General features: G+C 37.7%; 1 protein-coding gene across 1 annotated transcript; it reads left to right on the forward strand.

Moving 5' to 3' along the window:
• Positions 1–12,511: 12,511 nt before the first annotated feature.
• Positions 12,512–17,883, forward strand: LOC131930774 (HCLS1-associated protein X-1; the record flags this gene model as incomplete). The annotated part of the gene is given in 6 exon segments (XM_059287391.1): positions 12,512–12,848; positions 14,463–14,602; positions 15,501–15,715; positions 15,939–15,990; positions 16,498–16,652; positions 17,730–17,883. Coding segments are annotated over 6 exon segments (853 nt in total), but the record flags the coding sequence as incomplete, so codon positions are not given.
• Between the last annotated feature and the right edge of the window lie 2,321 nt (positions 17,884–20,204).

Genomic DNA, 20,204 nt, shown 5'->3' on the forward strand with positions numbered 1-20,204 from the left:
ATATATATATATATATATTCGATGTGTTCCCATGAACGGTGCTGTGATCGTCCTATTGGAATTCTGATTCGTTGATATTTTACCATTCCTTCATACCAAGGCGTAAAATTAAGTCAGGGGTTAGGGTCTCTTGAACACAACCAGTCCACCCCTGTATATGCCCCGTTCCTTTACAATTACATGGTGATGATCTAGTAGATTTTAAGAACCTTAATCTCTAACACTGAAATCAACCAGTAGTGAAATGCCTATGTCCAATCTCGTTCTAAATAAAGTTTTTTCAATAGGGAATGTAAAAAAAATAAATAAAGACAGAACAGTAGAAGAAGAAAAAGTAACATTTGAAACAATTACATTGAAAGAGTGGAGGCAGAGGGAAAGTTCACATCCATGATGTATTTTTTCTTCTTTTACCAGCACGCGATTGTTTGCTCCCCCCCCCCTCCTAGTAAACCACCCCTCCTCCCCTCCCCTCATTTCTCAGGATATCGACTCTGAGGTTCTATAGCCGGACATGAGCGGTATTCGCCACGTTGAAGCTAAGGCGGGTAGGAGTTGGAAGGTAGTGGGTGTTTGCGGGAGGGTGTGGGGGTGTGTGAGGGGAGGGATGTGGGGTGTATTGTTTCTATTAATGTAAGTGCGTGGAAACACTGACAGTGTTAATACGTCATTCAATTTTATTTTTTTCCCCCGGGTTCGGAATTTTTTTTTTTTTTAGGATCGGATGACAGTTTGCGAATCAAGAGAAATGATAACGTCATTGCCAGCCGGTTTGCTGGTTGGAAGAGAAAAAAATAAAATCCAACCGGAAAGTGTCAAAGGGGTGGGGGAGTGGGGTCGTGGGGTGGGGATTAAAATAACATCCCTGAGCACGAACAGCCGTGTCGTTGTAAAAGAAACATATTGGAATGTTAGGGGCAACATGGATGCCGTTCATCGCAACCTGTTTGTTCAATAGCGGCCGGTGTCTAGGGGCGGGCTGCCAAAACAATTTTTTAAATGGAAAACTTTTGTAGTTAAGTTAAAACACTCAGTTTAATCAGGACGGGACAAGGGGAGATATACACGTTGGGGTTTTTAGTTTTTTTTCCTTGGGGCGCGGGGGGGGGGGGTGCTGAGGGGGACATTATTTGTAAAAACAAATGTGAGGTCAATTTAATAAAAATAATTACTTCAATCTGCGTAGTCGCAGAAGTAGAACATTGTTGACTAGTTGTTTTAAGGGTAAAATACAATGTGATGTTTATCTGTGTATGTGTAAGTGTAGTCAGTGTATTTCGATTGACTACGTATGGTGGTGGTGTGTGTGAGGGGGGGGGGGGAGGGAGGGGTAGGAAAATGTGATTGTATGATTATGTTTGTAAGAGTGCGTTCGTGTGTGTATGTGTGTGTATGTATGTGTGTGTACGTGTGCGTGTGTATGTGTGTGTGTGTGTGTGTAAGTGTGTGTGTGTGTGTGCGTGTGGTTTATGTTTGTGTGTGTGTGTGCGTGTTTTGTGTGTGTGTGTGTGTGTGTGTGTGCGGCCCACGCAAGAAAACAAAAGATACCTCCAAACAATCGAGCATGCCATCCAAAACATCCCGACACAACGGCACAACTCACCAGATTTCCAGATTTTTTTCTTCTTTTATCAATGACGTTGTCACATTACACTGTCAGCACCCCGCCACCCTCCCTCCTCCACCCCCAGGCTGTCAAGTTAAAGGGGACGTAACCAGGGCCTTTTATAGTTATTTCTTTTCTTTTACCAGATGTTTCGTGTTCACAATAACACCAAACTTTTTTTAATGTTTTATTGTAAACAGTAAAATGTTGGCATAGAAACAGAACAATGTGTTTAAAATAAAGGCATGCTCTTATCTGCTTGATACGAACAAAACCTTTGAAGGTCAAGCATTAAATTCAGTTGCTATAGGATATCGTATGGTAATTCTGCTTATTATTTAAGATCACCTCACAATACTTTCCAACAATTGATTCCATTTTAGTAATTTTTAAGTTGTGATCTATGTTCAAATTAGATTTCAAGACGCCCGACCAGTGATATATATATATATATATATATATATATATATATATATATATATATATATATATATATATATATATATATATATATATATATATATATATACATACGTATGTATATATACGTATTTTATGTCTGTTGCATCAGCTGCTACCAACCATCTCCCACCCCCATCACCCCTTCACCCAAACGCTTCGCCTTACCATTTACCAGTAGATGATTTTATAACAGATTTGTCAATACAAAGTATATTAAAATCATTTAAGATAGATTTTCTAGAATCATTTAACTGCAATTGTAACATTAGTTTTAAGAATAGTTGTTTTTTTAATTCGACAATTCATTTCTATAATTAGTGGAATTATTCTTTCTTTTAAATAGTTTTCAACATCTCTCTTTGTCTTTCTAACGTCATGAAGTCCCCTTTCATAAAATTTATCCTACTATTATACTGTATCACTGCAGTTCTGCTTCCTATCTTTAGACTATGATGGGAAGTAATCCACTATCGATCAGGCTCTCATCACCAGGAGAATTCTAAAATGCGATTAATATTTCGTGCTTCTCTCCCCTTTAGCTTTTGAATCGTTAGAGCCCACCGTTTTATGAAAGGTAAAAAAAAAAAAAAACTAAAATAATAAAAAAAAAAAAAACGGCATGGATTATTTTTCTGTGTGGATCTTCTCATCCATGACCATTGTGCATGGATTTGGATGAGTGGGATGGGGAGATGGGGGGGGGGGGGGGGAGGAAACAGCAATTATGAATACATGTTTGTGTAGCATCCACTGTGTTATCGGCAAATGGCGGGATAGTAAATCAATGTGGGAGGCTGGCGGAAGAGTGTTTACATGACGGGATATACGTCACGTGAAACGTGCGTCATAAACAATGACGTCACGGTGATATTGAGCGTCGCGTAAGCTCAACTGGTGATCTCTTTTAAATATGGGTTCTGATATATACTCTGATATATACATCGGTGGTTACCTACTATTGTATCGTTTATCCGATTACTATGGTTGTTAATGGGATAATGTGGACTAGAGGTAGAGCGCTAAACTGCTACCCGAAAGTAATGAGTTCAAATCTGAGTTCAAATTCTGAGTTTACCCATCTCAAATGGGCACCTAAATTACGTTAAGGAAAGTAAAGGCGGCTATGCGTAGTGCTGGTTACACTATCCCTTCATATGCCGAGGTCACAGAAACAGGTGAACTCTGCTTCACTTGCCCCATGGACCGTCAGGTTCGAAAAGGGAACTTAACTTATAGCTGTTAGTCCGTATTAGGACTAGTGTTAGGCTTGTGTTAGGAATAGGGTCAGAATAGTGTTATGAACAAAGCTAAGATTTGTGCTAAGATAGTACTGAATATGCCATGGCGTCTAAGTTAACATTTTTTGTCACGCTTGCATATCCTACCACGTTGAACAACTTGTAACTACTTGACCAGCACTTGTTTACGCCTTGTTGTGTTGAATAGTCGTTTAATTTCACCCCATCACAAAACATACGGACAAAACGCCGACTGATCATAAAGCCGACAGACTATAAGGCCGAATATCCAAACGCCGATACTCAAAAACAGTCAGACAATACATTATAACCACTTATATTTCCCAGAAGAAATTACTTTTTAAACTCTCCAGTGCTACAAAATAAAATCATTAGAATCGCCGTACCAGCTCTACAAAGCTAGATAAATACTCGCCATATTGGCAGAATCTCCCTTCCCCCCCCCCCCCTTCCCCACCCCAACCAATGGTCTTTAACGACCGGTTTCCGGTCTAGTCTACTCCTAATAATTAGCTCTTCTCTTAGAGAACGGCGACCGGTCCGCTTAAACGACGGGTATTGGTTCCAGTGCGTCATACTATTTTCCGTTTGTGTATAGAGATTTGTTTTAGGGGCGAAAAACATGGCGAGGGTACGCGTACTTGGTGTGGGTGAGAAGGACACTGTTGAAAATGGTTCAATACAAACAGTGTTTCTTTCAGGCATCTCTTGTGGGGGTCTGTCTACCGCTCCCCAAATCCCCAGACGAAATATAATTTATATAGAAAATATATTTTTTTACCACTGTCTGCATCCCCCTCCTCGAAAGTTTAAGATCCCCCTCTCTCCCCCCTCCACCCACTCCCGAGAAAAAAGTCTGAATGAAACACTGGAACCATATACCGGTTTTACAGTTGTGTCGTATTTAAGGTTATTTGTCTATATCAGGTTGGATTTAGGATTAGGGTCTAGGTTAAAATTGTAATTAATCTAAAGGTGGTTATGTATAAAATATAAGATATAAGATATAAAATACGACGTACTAAAAATATATTCTGAAATTGAAAGTAACCGTTTCTACATATTATAGCCTCTCTTAATTTTTTTACTCACCATTTTATTGAGAGTGAAATCAACTTTTATTTCTATAAATAGCTTTTCCCTAACAGTAGCTTCCCTTACTTCACACAGCAGACGTCACTCTTGTGTATAACCCATCCTCCTATGATGTCAGTCTGCCAGATTTTCTTTCACATTTCTTCCTGCCGAGGGCGTCCTCTCTATTTTCTCTGTTGGAAGTCTTTATTGACGTGATTGCCTCCCCTTGTCCATTGGGAGTTATCCAGCGTGATTTGTTAACAGCAGAGTTCTTTCCTTCAAAAAAAAATAGAAAAAAAAACCAGAAACGAAACAAAAAAAAAAACAAGAGTTCTTTTTAAAGAATTCAATATACAATTACAGAATTAAAATATATTCAGAATGTTGTATGTAGGTTGTATGTACTTTCTGAGTTTGTTTTGCATTTCCACGCTCATATGATAAATTATATAAAATAAAATATTATTTCTCCACAAAAAGAAAATATATGATTTCTATTTAAACAAGTAAAACAACCCTGATTTTGTCGAATTAAAATCATACGGACATATTCGATGACAATCTCTGTCACCCTCTCTATTTCACACTTGCTGTCACACTATGTGACACTCTGACACTCTTACTGACATGTCACTGACACTAGGTGACCGAAACTTGACTGACATTTGACCATAACTAGACAGCCTATAGCATCATGTCCTGCTTCACGAGACTACCATACACTTTTTTTTACACCGGATTTAACGAAGGATACCAGGTCTTTAATTACTGACGCAATTAGGAGTCTCATCAGTTTCCGCCACCTGACTCCCCACCAACCCCAACCCACATAGCGTAGGGTTTATTTGTCAATTTAAGATAACTATCTGACTTATATATAAAAAATGGCTTATCTAGAGAATTTGGTCTGTAGACAGCATTGGAGCTATAGCGCAGACCGAATATTTCAAGTTGAACGGCGCTGAAATATATATATATATATATATATATATATATATATATATATATATATATATATATATATATATATATATATATATATATATATATATATAGTATTATATTGTGCACCTTGCAAGATCCGACTGTGAAGTGTAATTTTAGACTTAATGACCTACACATTAAATTAAGAAACGGAATTATAGTTTAATTTCTCATTTACTTTCTGTACACATTGTGTGTTTAGGGCGAGGGGGGGGGGGGGGGTGTGGTTTGAGATGTAGTAATGCTTTTTATCTACACCACCACCACCAACATAATGCTGACATCAACACTGCTTCAAGTATTGTTCAACAATAATAACCGCAACACCATACAACAGCAACAACACGTTGCTGACATGATCATTACATCAATTATTGTGTAACAGCAACAACAGCAGCAACAACACTTGATACACCTGAACACTACATCAATTATTGTGCGTCAACACCACACAACAACGACGACATTGCTGACCTGAACACTACATCAATTATTGTGTAACAACAACAACAGCAGCAACAACACATGATAAACCTGAACACTACATCAATTATGGTGCATCTAAACCACACAACAATAACAACATTGCTGACCTGAACACTACATCAATTATTGCGATCCGCACCGCACTAAACCGCACCGAGAATATTTAACGCTCTGTTACGCCGCGACGCTGTATTGTGGTGTGCATGAATTATGCAGCCAGCTCTCTGGTTCATGGCACGTGTACAATCACACGATCACTGCCTTCAAACACCTTGCCATTCCTGAACTTATTATTTCTCCATCTCTCTCCCTCTCTCCTTCTCTCTCCCATGAAGGCGATGCGATGTTGTCATGAGTCTATCCGCACGCACGCCGCTATTGTAATCTTAGCTCGATGGTGTTGATAATCAATTCCTTCGACGCCTTGTTCAAGGAACCAGAGCTGAAACGCCCGTTTCAATTAACCTGGCTGCTTCGTCAAGCGTGGATGTAATTATTCCAGACACAATGGGGTAATCACACCTGTTTAAATGCAGGGGGAGCGAAGCGGAACGAATTAATTTTTGGAGGATTCCTTGGCACAAGTTAAAATTTAATTTCTTTTTTTCTTCACCTTTCTTGAATTGCATAAGCGGTCTTGCAGGCGGTGTACTTGTTTCATTTTTTAATGGAAACGTTATTTTAAAAACAATTAGGCACCTTGGAGCATTTTGAAAACTGAATCATCACATCTCAATTTTGTAGTGGTTTTCTTTTTGGTTATAACATTTTATAAATGTCTTTTTAAAATGTAACGTTTTTTTAAGTCACATTATTTATTTAACTTGTTATAATATTTCTCAAATTTAGTACTTTACTGAAATGTAAGACCTTCAGCAAATAGCTTTTTTTAAAAACTATTTTATCCTTACACTAACTGTAGCCTTAAACCCAACAACTGTAACTAATCTTACATCTAATTTAAAATAAAATGATGTTAAAGTACTGAATTGATGAAAATCAGTTTTACCCGGGGTAATGTCCGGTGCTTTTAAATTAAAGAAACCCACACCCCCCTCTCCTCTCTCAACATCAAACGACCAATCACTTTCAATGGCTACCGAAAATCCTATTGAACTAAAACAAATTAAGGACGAAATCGAAGCTTTGTGTTTTAGATTTATACACAGAAAAAAATCGTTTCTTTTTTTTTTTATTGCTGAGAACTGTTATAGAATGACATTTATACTTTCTAATTGTAGCTAAATATAGCCGTGTAAAAACACGTAGGGGATCTTTAAATTAATGCAAAGGACAAAAAAAAATCATTGTAATATAAAAACTATAAAGCTTTGAATATATTTTATTCAAAGCGATCTCTTAAAAGGAATATTTTTAAATGCAGGGAAACGCTACACAAAAATTGTTTCTCGGAATGACGTCATGTCTCGTGTCTCTGGAACATTAAAGGCTGCCTGTGACGTAGAACAACAGGCATGCGTCAGTTTACAAAAAAATTTCAATATTATGTAGTTGTATTTTTTAAATGCCCTTGCTGCAACCTAATGCTTGATGTTGGTGAAATGTGTTGAGAATAATTCGTTGATTTTTTTTTTTTACAATATTAAAAAAAAAATGTAAGATGTAATGTATTTTTTTTTGTTTTTGTTTAGCGTGTAAAGTGAATCTTTAACTCTGTTTATTTTAAAAACAATTTGCAAGCACCGCAGCATATACGATAATGCTTAGAATATATTCTCCCATTATGGATTTAAAAAAAAAAATTGTTGATGAATGGCCAGAACAATTTTATTGTCGAGAGATACGGAGTAAAAGTGTGTAGTTTTAAAATATTAAAACGTCATTAGAGATAGAAATAATGTGTGTTTGTCAATATAGAAAACGTATTCATTTGCTGTATTGTGTTTAAAATGTATCAGTAATTTAATGCTCTTGAATATGCTATAAATACATTTTAAATATTTTCATGTTTATTTTTATGTTTTTAAAATCAATTTTCAACTCACTGAACAAATAATTGTTTTGTTTTTATTAACAATTTTAAATCATTACCTTAGAATAATTGTACCTATAATGATTTTAAAATTTTAAACTTCGAATCACATGTTTATTCGTATAATTAATTATTTCTGCAGCTAACACTAGAGTTGTCTAACTTTAGCACGGAGCGCCCTTTGATCTTACTTTAAAAACCACACCATGAGATCTTAACATGCTCTGTGCCTCGTTCCCCCCTCCTGCACTTGTGATACTATTTGTATCGTATGGATATGTGTGTTCTCAATTATTTTTATTTGTTTGTTTTAAAAAAAAATAATTAATTAAATACATCCCTTATGCTTTAATCATAATGTATTCATGCATACATCATCTCGAGATCTGACATGAATATTACAATTAATAAATTTTGAGTCTGAACTCAAATTTCAAATTTTCTTCGTGATTTTTTTTTTAAATTACTGTTGTGTTGTTTTAAGTATTAGCTGTGTGTAAAAGTGAATTGGGAATGAATAAGATTTTAAGCAGTACTAATTTAAAATTTAATCTACATATTTATTATTTTCTTAGAGAATGGGGTGCAGGGGAGGTAACACTCAAATCAAACTCGCATTAATATTTTAGACGGAGGACAAAACGTCATTAAGGTTCATCATAAGTGGTGAGGGTGTGTGGTGGTGGATAGAGCACACCCTCAACACCACTTAAGTAGCACACGTGACGTTTATATACAGCAGTGATTTCAAGGAAATTTCCAATATTTACAGAAGTTATATTTGGCAATTGACTATTGACCTCCATCTATAGAAAAAATATGTATAGGAAAATATATACAATCCTTGGTAATCATATGTGTTTGTATACACTCACACACAGATTATATATATATATATATATATATATATATATATATATATATATATATATATATATATATATATATATATATGTGTGTGTGTGTGTGTGTGTGTTTGTGTGCTTACAGTATGTAGTATCCAAGGACAAAAAGAAAGTTAAAAAAGAGCAAAAATTAATTTCAATACATTAGCAACCAGCGCTTTTACCACTATACCGATGGTAATTTTTTGTTTATATTTTTATATTGTGTTTACACACACACACACACACACACACACACACATATATAATATATATATATATATATATATATATATATATATATATATATATATATATATATATATATATATATATATATATATATATATATATATAAATGAAGACTTTTCCTGTCTGTTTACACATCCAAACTGTAAAACCATAAAAGAGAACAATAACCCCTTTTGAGCAGTATTGGTATATTTATCTATACACACCACATCATAAACATTCAGAACAGAAGGCTGCAATATTCATGTGCTAATGACGAACATTAATGAGCAATCTAATTACCCAGGGCATAGGGTTGGTGTAGATGTAATTATATGAAGCCAAGAGGCAATCAGCTGGAGCTAATTTTACATTCAGGGGCGGAAACCAATTAGCGAGCTGTCAGTTTTGTGGGGTAGGGTGTTTTTTTATGTGGATGATGTAGTTGTTTGTACGTTGATACACAGGGGTGATGTCCATTTTTTTTAACTACATGATGGAGTGGTCGGTACAGGCAGAATACCTGGTGTAGTAGCATAAAATACGTTACCTGACAGCTTTTAAAAATATTGTCTTACGTAGGACTGCGTGATCAGGAGGTAGAGTATATAACTTCTAACCCGAAAGTTTTGAGTTTGAATCTTAGATTCATGTCAATAGAACACCCCTTAGCTCTGATGTTTACCAGTCGAGGGCACTGAAACAGATGAGCTTTGATGGACCGTGAGGTTTAAAGGGTACTTTAGTTTTTTAAAATAATCAACAAAAAGAGCCCAGTTTATGCCTGTTAGATTTTATGTACAACAAAAGTGACCAAGATTTAAAATCAAGAGGGAACTAATGTCTATGATTGAAATCAGATGTGTATATCATCTATTGAAACGTCAAACATTCCACACATATGTTGTTTTGAATCTGTGGTGTGGCAGGATGGTTGCCATTGGTTACTCAGTGGGGTGGGGGGGGGGGGGAGGCACCAGGTGTTGTAATTATGTAAAACACTTATGTAATTAGCTTGCAGAAAACACAGTTGTTATATATAGTTTCCCAACAAGTAGCACTGCACTGTTATCGCGTATATGGTATAAGCCTACATCACAAAACCTTTTTTATTGATCCACCACATCTTCGCATATTATTTTTTATCACCCTCAACCTTATTACAGTTAACTAAAAGATCTTTATTTTTTTAAATGTAATTAAACAGCTGGTATTTTTTGTATATGCCTACAGTTCATGAAATATTTTGAAAATAATTTTAATTACAGTTCCAGCAATTCTTCTGAGTAATGAAAAAATGGAACGTGCTGAAGAAATAATTAAAATCGAGTCTATAAAAACAAATGCTATATAACCTCTCACTAGACTACTATCTCACAATACATAACAAAATATAATATACCACCAAATTACATCTCCCACCCCTTTGTTCTAATATAATTTGTGAACGATCGTTAAAACCTTACACTTTGTGCAATATAAACATTGCAGAATTCACAAAATCCCCACCCTTTTCGTGCTACATTATGTGTTTGATGTCTAAAAAACAATTACTTACGCTGGCAGTTTAAATGCCACCCGCCATTATTTGCCATTCTAGTTAGTCGACATAAATCTCAAAATTACTTCAGACAAAAATATCGATCCTATGTTTCGTGTTTTTTTTTTTCCTTCTAAATAAAAAAACAGGGGCGGTCACTACAGGAACGAGGCCTGAGACCATCTCGATGTTCCGGTCACTGGATCAGTTGCCTGCCCTTAGTTATAGAAATGTAGTTGGGCGGTGTTACCAGAAAAAAAAACACCACTAGCTTATGGCAACATTATTAAAGGTCGCCGTATAGCGACATTATGAAACCTAGGGGAGATAATGATGGCGAGAAAGGTCGAACTGTTTAATTCAGATGTGAAGTTATCTCTACCGGTGCTTTTAACGTGATAAGGAATTTCTTTTCAGACAGAACAGACTCGGAGCGATTCTCTCAAGCCAGGCAGACCAGATCATTATGTGGATTGTGGGATGGAGCTTAAATCACAGTAATGATGCTTGTTGTTTAGCTAAACCACGGGTTTAAAAAAATTATTTGGCCTAACACCAACAAAAGAAATGTATATTTAAAAATCACCCTGTACCCACCCCACTCCAGCCACCCAGTGTTTCTTCCAGACTTTTTTCTCCGGGGGGGGGGGGCACTTGATATTGTCGGGGGGGGGGGGGCGGTCAACATTTTCCGGGGCGGGGGGGGGGCGGACACTAGTAAAAGTATATGTTTACTATATAAATTCCATCTCGTTTGGGGGGGGGGTAGACTTTCTTCCTCCGCGCCCCCCCCCCCCCCCCCCCCCGAAGAGATGCCTGGAAGAAACTCTACAGCCACCTCGGAATTTTAATTATCTACATTTACAAAAAAGAAAAAAAAAGTAATAAAATTGTTTTGATGTGACCTATCAAAAATATGCTTTCATTTTAATATGACATTTGGTTTGGAAAAAAAAAACCCACAATTAATATAAAACAGGATTAAATTTGTTTATAAAGGGGTGGTCGATAAATGAAGTCAACTGTTATGAGGGATATGTGGGTGGGGTGGGCTAGGGAGGGCTAGGGTTTATTTTAAATAGTAAAAATATTAATTTTAACAGGCATTTCGCATTTCCTATTTTTTGACTTTCTTATAAATTGGAATCAATATACCCAGCTCGGTTGATTATTTAGAAAGAAATTACTGAAAATTTTAAAAACGAAAAAAAAATTGAATCCTAGTAGTAAGGATGGGGGTGCATTGTTCAGTTATTTTTCTTTTATTTTTGGTGGGGTGATCTGAATTTTTGTAATGATGTATAATTTATATCAATGAGGGGGGGGAGGTTAACGCGTAAAAGAAGACATGACATATTTGATGATACGGCCACAAAGGCTAAGGAAATAAAACACCCAATGACATTTTAAAAATATGTGTATCGAATAGGGGGAACATGGCCTGCTACATCCCAAGTATTATTCCATCATTTGAATATATAAAAACATAAGGAGAGGGATGAAAAAAAACAACAACAGGAAATGTAACTCAATTTTTCTTAACTCGGCTTTTTCGCTCTTGTTTCCCTTGATTGAAGGTCCATTTAGAAAAAAAAACCTAAAAAAAATGACCGCTTAAAAAACACACATTTCAGTATACACCTAGAACAAATATAAAGGCTTTTATTTTATAATTACGAATAGCTATATTGCTTAAATATGTATTATCTCAGCTAAATATATAATGTCCAATCTGGTAAGGCTAAGGCCTAGATCTACACTCCTACACTAACAGTAGTTATATTCATTGTTGAGTTTACGGAAAATTGAAAATATTATTTCACATTACACTTAAAGTGCTGGAATCATTATTTTATACTTGAAAAACTCTTTATGTCAATGTATATTGTGCTATATTGTTATTTATTACTATTCTTCTACAAGAAATAACTAGGTGTATTTTATTCTGGAATCTTAAATTTGCTTTCACCGTATTTAGAGGAAGTTACGAAACGAAGGACGAAAGTAAGTAAATAAACATTGTTTCTGTACTGTTCTAGAAGTGTCGGCACATCTGATGCAATTCAAATTTTAAAGCATTAAACCCAAGTTTCTTAACTGACTAAAAATTCTTAAAATTTATTTCATTGCTACAACTTATAGCCAAATCAAGATAAAGAGTGAACTTTAATTAGTAATTAGTTCTAAACATGGACAACGCAATAGGAGAAATTTTACGAAGATTTTTCGGTTTTGGAAATCCAAGGAAAAGACCCGAGTATTTCGACTTTGATGATGAACAACACGAAGACTGTGATTGCAATAACGGAGATGATGATCGTGAAGGGTTAGTGCAAAATACTTTATGCTGCACCTTTTCATATTTTAGGCCTACTAACTAGTAACTTAACTAAGAAGTAAATTAAAAATTATAGGCCCTATATTCATGTAGATCTAGAATCTAGGCCTACTCATGTACTGTACAGTCTACACACTCACACTGAAGTTGACTGAACACTTGGTGCACAGTGCACAGACACTGTCCTCACTCGATTCAACAAACATCAAGTTGATGAAGTAGTTAGTAGTGAATCTAGACTAGATCTAGATTCTAGATCTACTTCTAGACAAATTTAAAATTATTATTAATACTAAGCCTACTTAGTCGGACTTAGGCTATAATTAAATTATAATTATGCATATGTCAATATGTGAAATAGATCTAGATTCTAGATCTACTCATCTAGAGAGTCTAGATTCTAGACTCAAGATCAAGTTCTCAATCCTAGGTACTAAGTACTAAGTACTAGAATCTAGGTACCCTGCCTAAAGCACTATCATCTATGGCATAGGCTGCCAATAGTGGCGATAGGGGCATAGAGTTTAGAATTGAACATTTTGTTTCTAGGTAATCTATCGCTTTAGGTACGTAAAATCACCCACAACTAGTAATGTGAAAAACAGGTGACTCCTTAAATTTTAATAATTATTTCACATTAATAGGAGGATTTTATTTTTGAAAGTTACAAAAATGTTTCCAAGTTTCATTTATGTACCTGTTTTTAAATTTATGAATTTAAGACTGCAGTCAGATGCAACCACGCTCATTTACTCGGCCACCATGTTTAATTTTTTTTTTTTTTTTTTGAAAATTTATAGCGGGAGATTCAAGAGAAGCCACTCTATTTTACAAATGGCTGCTGTTTATATAGCAAATCTTGCTCGCAAACACTGCTGTTTAAAGTTAATTTCTGGCCTATATTGGATATATTTAGCCATTGGTTTTGGTTCATTATTTAGTTATCTATAATATTTGACACAAATATATCACAATATACTTCTATTAAAGCCTAAACAATGAGGTAACTTTTTCGTACATTACTAGCCGCGGCCGATTTTACGTACCTAAACTTGCCTAAAGCGATAGATTACCATTTCTAAAGTGCTTTAAATATTTATTTGAAGCTTACATGAAATTTAAACAAAGTGCACTCACTTTGGCTAAGTATAGTGCTGACCATACTATACCTACATAACTTCATATGCTGTTGTCACAGAAACTGGTCAACCACAATACGAAATTAAAAAAGGATACATTTTCATTAGGCATTGGGTTTGATATCAAGATGCGGCTCTCCAGCTTCTTGAACAAATACTAATAATCTTAATAAAAAAATAAAATATTTAAAATAAAAAAAATTTTAGTGGCTCTTTAAAACCAAGGAAATTTTTAAAATTGTAACTTTTGGCTCTTCCGCTTCAAAAGGTAGCCGACCCCTGGGTTAGACTGAATCCTTAGTGAAATAAAATCTCAAGCTATGCCTCATCTGATTTATGAACACACTGCATTTAGTTTAAATTAAGTTAATTCTAAAAATTCAAAAAACAAAAACAAATATCTGGTTAATTTCTAATCATTTTGTTGATACAACATTTATGATTGTTGAACCTTATTTTACAGGGTAAACTTCTTTGGTAAAAATTTTGACATGGAACACATGTTTGAACACTTCCACGGTGACATGCAAAGACAAATGGCTGCATTACATAGGCAAATGGAAGACATGATGAAAGGATTTGGCGTTGTAGATTTTTCCACAGGTACAATTTTTATTGCATGGGTATCCATCAATGACTTCGCAAACTTTGGGTAGATGTTCATATTTAAGACAATGTGTTGGTGTTTAAAAAGATATGTTTCCATGATTATCTTTAGAATTATGGCTATTTTCAGGACTTGTACTATGGAGGGGGGGGGGGGGGTCGTGGGTGGTGTCAGGGTTATTTGGACTATAATAGTGATGCCAGTTCTTAAAATGCAAGATACTCAGGATATTGTAATTTGTAGGTACTTTACTGATAAACAAGAGAATGAGACACTATAACTGGTAAAAAATCAGGGGAATGGCTAAGACTAGTACTTATTATTTGGAGGTTAGGCTAGAATAGGGTAGAGTAGTCTAGAACTTAGGGGATAGTGCGTGTGTGAGTTGAGTTTACCCTGGTGAGGGGTGTCTATGTATTGTTATCCCAAGATTGAATGCTGAAGCAAAAGCAGTGAAGGATTGTTAGTAGGCTTTTTGTAGTGACTAGCATAGAGTAGGCTACATAGATTTACGAATAAATGTGAACTCATTAGCCTTTGTTGAGTCGAATAAAAGTAAGTTGCAAGAACACCAACTGGTGATGCTGGTCTTATATATCAAATCAAGCTCATAGTTTTTCTGAATTATCCAATAAAATAAAATATCTATTTAATTATTATCATTAGTGCCAGCACAAAGTAATCTATATTTGTCTATATTAGTAATCTGGGTTTGCTTTGCTTTTAAATGTAATTTTCTTTTTTTTTATTAATATTAATGGAGGTTTCCCATAGCCAAAAGTTCTAATATATTAAACATAAATAAAAAAAACAAATTTCCCAAAATAATACTACCCTCTTTTAGAGATTTATTTTGTAAAGTTTTCATGTTTTGTTTTTTATGATCCCATCTAGTGTTTGAAAGCCCACGTGTCCCGCTCCCTAAAGACGATCCCACGCCCAGCATCAACGATAAAAGTAGCTCAGACAACGTGATAGTGTGGGCATCACCTTTTTTCAAACGTCCTGGTGGAGGCATCAAGAAAAACCCCAGAGATTTCATGTTGAAAGATGGTGTTGAGGAGGATACTAAACCAGTGATTGTCCCCCCTAATGGAGGAACAAACAGAGTATGCTTTGATTTTGTTCTATTTTCAAATTGTGAAATATGATTGAATTTCAAATAATTTTTAAATTATTTAATGAATATTTAATTTATAAATTTAATTGTTAAATATTAATTTAGTTTTTTATTTGTTTTTAAGTTAGTCATTTTAAATTTTTTATTATAAAGTTAAACCGTAATATATTAAAATAAATAAAACTCTAGTATGTCTATTTCAACTCCCCCAGATCCCCAACCTTTTCGCTGTTCCACCTACAAGTGATGGTCTAGGTGACACTGGTCAGTATTTTGTGAATTACTTTTTATTTGGCAATGACTTTTAAATTCTCAAGTTATTTTTAGTGTCAATGTACCCTGACAAGCAGTATATTTTTTTTTTCTTTTTTGTAGCTGTATTACATTTGTTTTCAAATTAGAAGTAGTCTTTTTGTAAAAAAAATGTGTGTAAGTTTGTATGTACCACAGTACATCAGCACTATGCCCAGCTGACTTTACTTACCATAAAATGGGTCATGTAACCATCACAGCTGGGTGGACAGGAACATCCTACAGTCATGAATAGGGACAGAGGTCCGAACTCGAGACCTTAAGGCCAGCATTTGAGTTCTCTGCCAATCAACCACACCATCCCATGTTTAGTAATCAATGTATTATTTTCATCAAAGTCAAATCACTATGGCCTATGTACACCTTCAGAAAAAACAAGATACTAGTGTTTTTCTCACAAAATATCTGTTTATGTAGAAAATAATGTTGAAACATAAATCTCCTCCTTCACATCAACAGATCTTGATGGTAAAATTCCAGACAACAAACTTTTGGACATAATCAAAGCACCCTCAGAAGAAATACAAGCTGTTGAGCCATACCGGCATAGCAAACCTGGCTTCTTCTCTTCAACCAAGTCATACAGTTTTTCTAGGATTATGGGACCTGATGGGGTATGTGGGTACCATTTTGCTGCACTAGGATATCTAACACACCATTTTGTTTATATTGTCAATACACCGCAGACCATTCCCCACCCCCTACTGCCCGATCACAATACATAAGTAAAGTTACCTTTTTGGACCTAACATGAAGTAGAGTTTCTGTAATCTCGGCATATGAATGGTAAATGTGATCAGCAGCCCAGCCGCTTTTACTTGTCCTAACAGGGCTCAGGGACTTGACCTGGATTCGAGCTTCAGACTTTTGGTTTAGTAGTCTAGCGCTCTACCACTAGGCCATGCCATCCCTATTTTACATAAACTCCACCTAAAATGGCAAAGCTGTTGTTTCTCTTTCCTAAGCCAAATGATAAAATTCACATTTGCTAACCTGCTACATCAGTATTTAGTGAGGGAGATAGTCGGCGCGTTTTATTACAATAATGAAATTTTAAAAATAATAGTAATAATATTAGTAAGCAATTGGTAAATTTCCTATTCCAAACCTGACGGTCTATGGGGCAAGTGAAGTGAAGCTCACCTGTTTCTGTGAGGTGTATAAAGGGATTGTTTGGTCAGCACTATGCCCAGCCGCCTTTACTTTCCCTACCGTGAGTTAGGTACCCATCAGAATTGGTCTTACTACTTGAACCTGGATTCTAACTCAGGACTTACGCTTATGGGTTAGCAGTCTAGTGCTCTACAACTAAGCTACTCCGTTCCTAGAATAATATTACTCAATCATTAAATTTCATGCTAATAACTAAATTAAATAATAATAATGATGTGTCCGGTGTATTGATAAGTAAAACTGTGCTACCAGATTCTATCCTTGCTCATCATCAAAATTAACCACAGTATGTCAAGTAAAAAGCAGATTTACTTGCAGTGTTTAAAAGAAAATAAAAATAAGTATTTAAAAAAAAATGTTTTATGCTTGAATATTTAAAAAAAAAATTTTTTTTTGCCCAACGTTTGGTGAGGATTATACAGAGATCTATGTGTGTTTGTTTATTGCTAGGCTAGTAATTGAAGATGGAATGAAGTTTGTTGTTCACAAATCTATAATGTTGTTGTTTTTTTTAACAGAAAGTGGAGAAGAAGGAAGTGGTGAGGGATTCCTCTGGCCGTGAAGAGACAACAGTCACCAGATCTGTGGGGGACAAGTCCTACTCTTTCACCACCATCAGGAAACCTGACGGCACCCAGGAAGAGAGGGAGACCATCAACAACCTTAATGAAAGTAAGTCTCTCTCTTCTTGATTGGTTAGCTAGTGGGCTCAGTTTTGGGGTAGCCTGATTAAATTGACTAGTAGGGTAACATCTTTTAATCTTTTTAACATAAGCTTAGGCTGTAATCTTGTAATCAGCTACTATTGGAGCACAATTTCATTTTTTGTTATAAAGAGAATTCTTTAAGAAAAATTTTTCACAAAAAGTTGCGACCAATGCAATTTTTAACAGAAAATTTTAAACAGTTATTTCTTCGAAATGGAACTGAAATGAAAATATCTTTGCTTTGTTGTTAGAAAATTGCATTCTGGTTTGTGATAAGACACCCACCCTCAACCACTCCCCCCTCACACAGAACTACCCACACCACCACCTCGCACACATGCCCCACTTACACGCACTTCCCCCATACCACAACACACATCCACACCCACACACTCCTTCCCCCCATCAAGCCTCCCCCACAATACCACTCCCCCCACATGCACTCCACCACCCACACACATCCCACACACACTTCCCCTCCCCACACACCAAAAACACCCACATTACGCCCACACACCTAAAATACACACCCCTCCCGCATACTCACACACTTATCCAAAACACACATACAACTCCAAAATACACACACCCACACACACATCCCCATTGCACACAACCACCCTCAGAAACTCAATCCCCCCACACACATACCCGCACATGCCTTCCCCCACACTCCTAACCAAAAACACACCCCACACACTCCCTCAGAAACTCATACCAACACCCTCACACCACACTCACACCCAAAACACCCATATTCACAACCACCATACCTCACACAGTCCCGTCCCCCCCACAATCTCACCCTCACAACCACCACACCCTTCATTCTCCCACACACCCACACTCCACACAAAGACTCCCCACACCCAAAGCCACCTCCTCACACACCCATCCACACACACACAACCTCTCCATTCTTTCCCAACACCCGCCACACCCACTAATGCACTCCCCCACAATCTTCCCCCACACACCCACACCCAGTATTGACTCCCCCAGCTCACTATCCTCACCCACACACACCCTCAAATAACACATGACCCCTTCATCCCCCCCCCCACTCCGTCCCTGCACCACACACATTCTCTCACCCCATTTTACACCCACCCACCCACCCTCACACAACCACCCACCCTACCTCACACCCAAAACACACCCTTCCCTAACGATTCCACTCCCCAACCACCTCTTACACCCCCATCACAAACACCCACACACCCTCTCCCATGCCCACTTCCACCACACAAACACACACTCAACCACATAAAACCCCTACACCCAGCCTAACACCCATCCCTCCTATCCCCCAATTCCCTGACCCTTCCTCCCCCTTCCTGATCCTCCCCCATTCCCTCCCCGACCCATCCCCCTATTCCCCTACCCGGATTCTCCCTTTCCTCATTCCCTCCCAAACCCATTCCCCACCCCAAAATTCCCCACCCTGGCCCCTTCTCTTCCCCAGTCACCACCCTTCCCATTTCCCCCACCCCTCGTCCCCCCTCCCATTTCCCCAACCCCTTCTCCCCTCCCATTTCCACACCCCTTCTCCGCTCCCCACTCCCGTTTCCCCCACCCCTTGTCCCCTCTCCCCTCCCATTTCCCCCAACCCTTCCCCATTTCCCCCACCCCCCCTTCCATTTCCCCACCCCTACTCCCCTGCCATTTCCCCCTCTCCCCCTCCATTTCCCACTCCCCCCTTTCCCCCCTTTCCCCCTCCCCCCTACTCCCCCTCCATTTCCCACTTCCCCCTCTCCCTCTCCATTTCCCCCTCCCATTTCCCCCTCCCATCTCCCCTCCCATTTCCCCCTCCCATTTCCCCACCCCTTCTCCCTCCCCCATCCCATTTCCCCCACGCCCCTCCCATTTCCCCCACCATTTCCCCCACCCCATCTCCCCTCCCCCCTTCCCATTTCCCCCACCCCCATCTCCCCTCCGTCTTCCCATTTCCCACACCCCATCTCCCCTCCCCCTTCCCATTTCCCCCACCCCATCTCCCCTCCCCCTTCCCATTTCCCACATCCCATCTCCCTTCCCCCCCACCCCATTTCCCCCACCCCTTCTCCCCTCCCATTTCCACACCCCCTACTCCCCTCCCCACTCCCATTTCCCCCCACCCCTTGTCCCCTCTCCTCTCCCATTTCCCCCAACCCTTCCCCATTTCCCCCACCCCCCTTCCCATTTCCCCACCCCTACTCCCCTGCCATTTCCCGATCCCCCCTTTCCCCCTCCCATTTCCCCCTCCATTTCCCACTCCCCCCTCTCCACCTCCCCATTCTCCCCCTT

The sequence above is a fragment of the Physella acuta genome, unplaced genomic scaffold (assembly GCF_028476545.2).
Source record: "Physella acuta isolate Inbredline_101_S28 unplaced genomic scaffold, ASM2847654v3 ptg001843l, whole genome shotgun sequence".
NCBI lineage: Eukaryota > Metazoa > Mollusca > Gastropoda > Physidae > Physella > Physella acuta.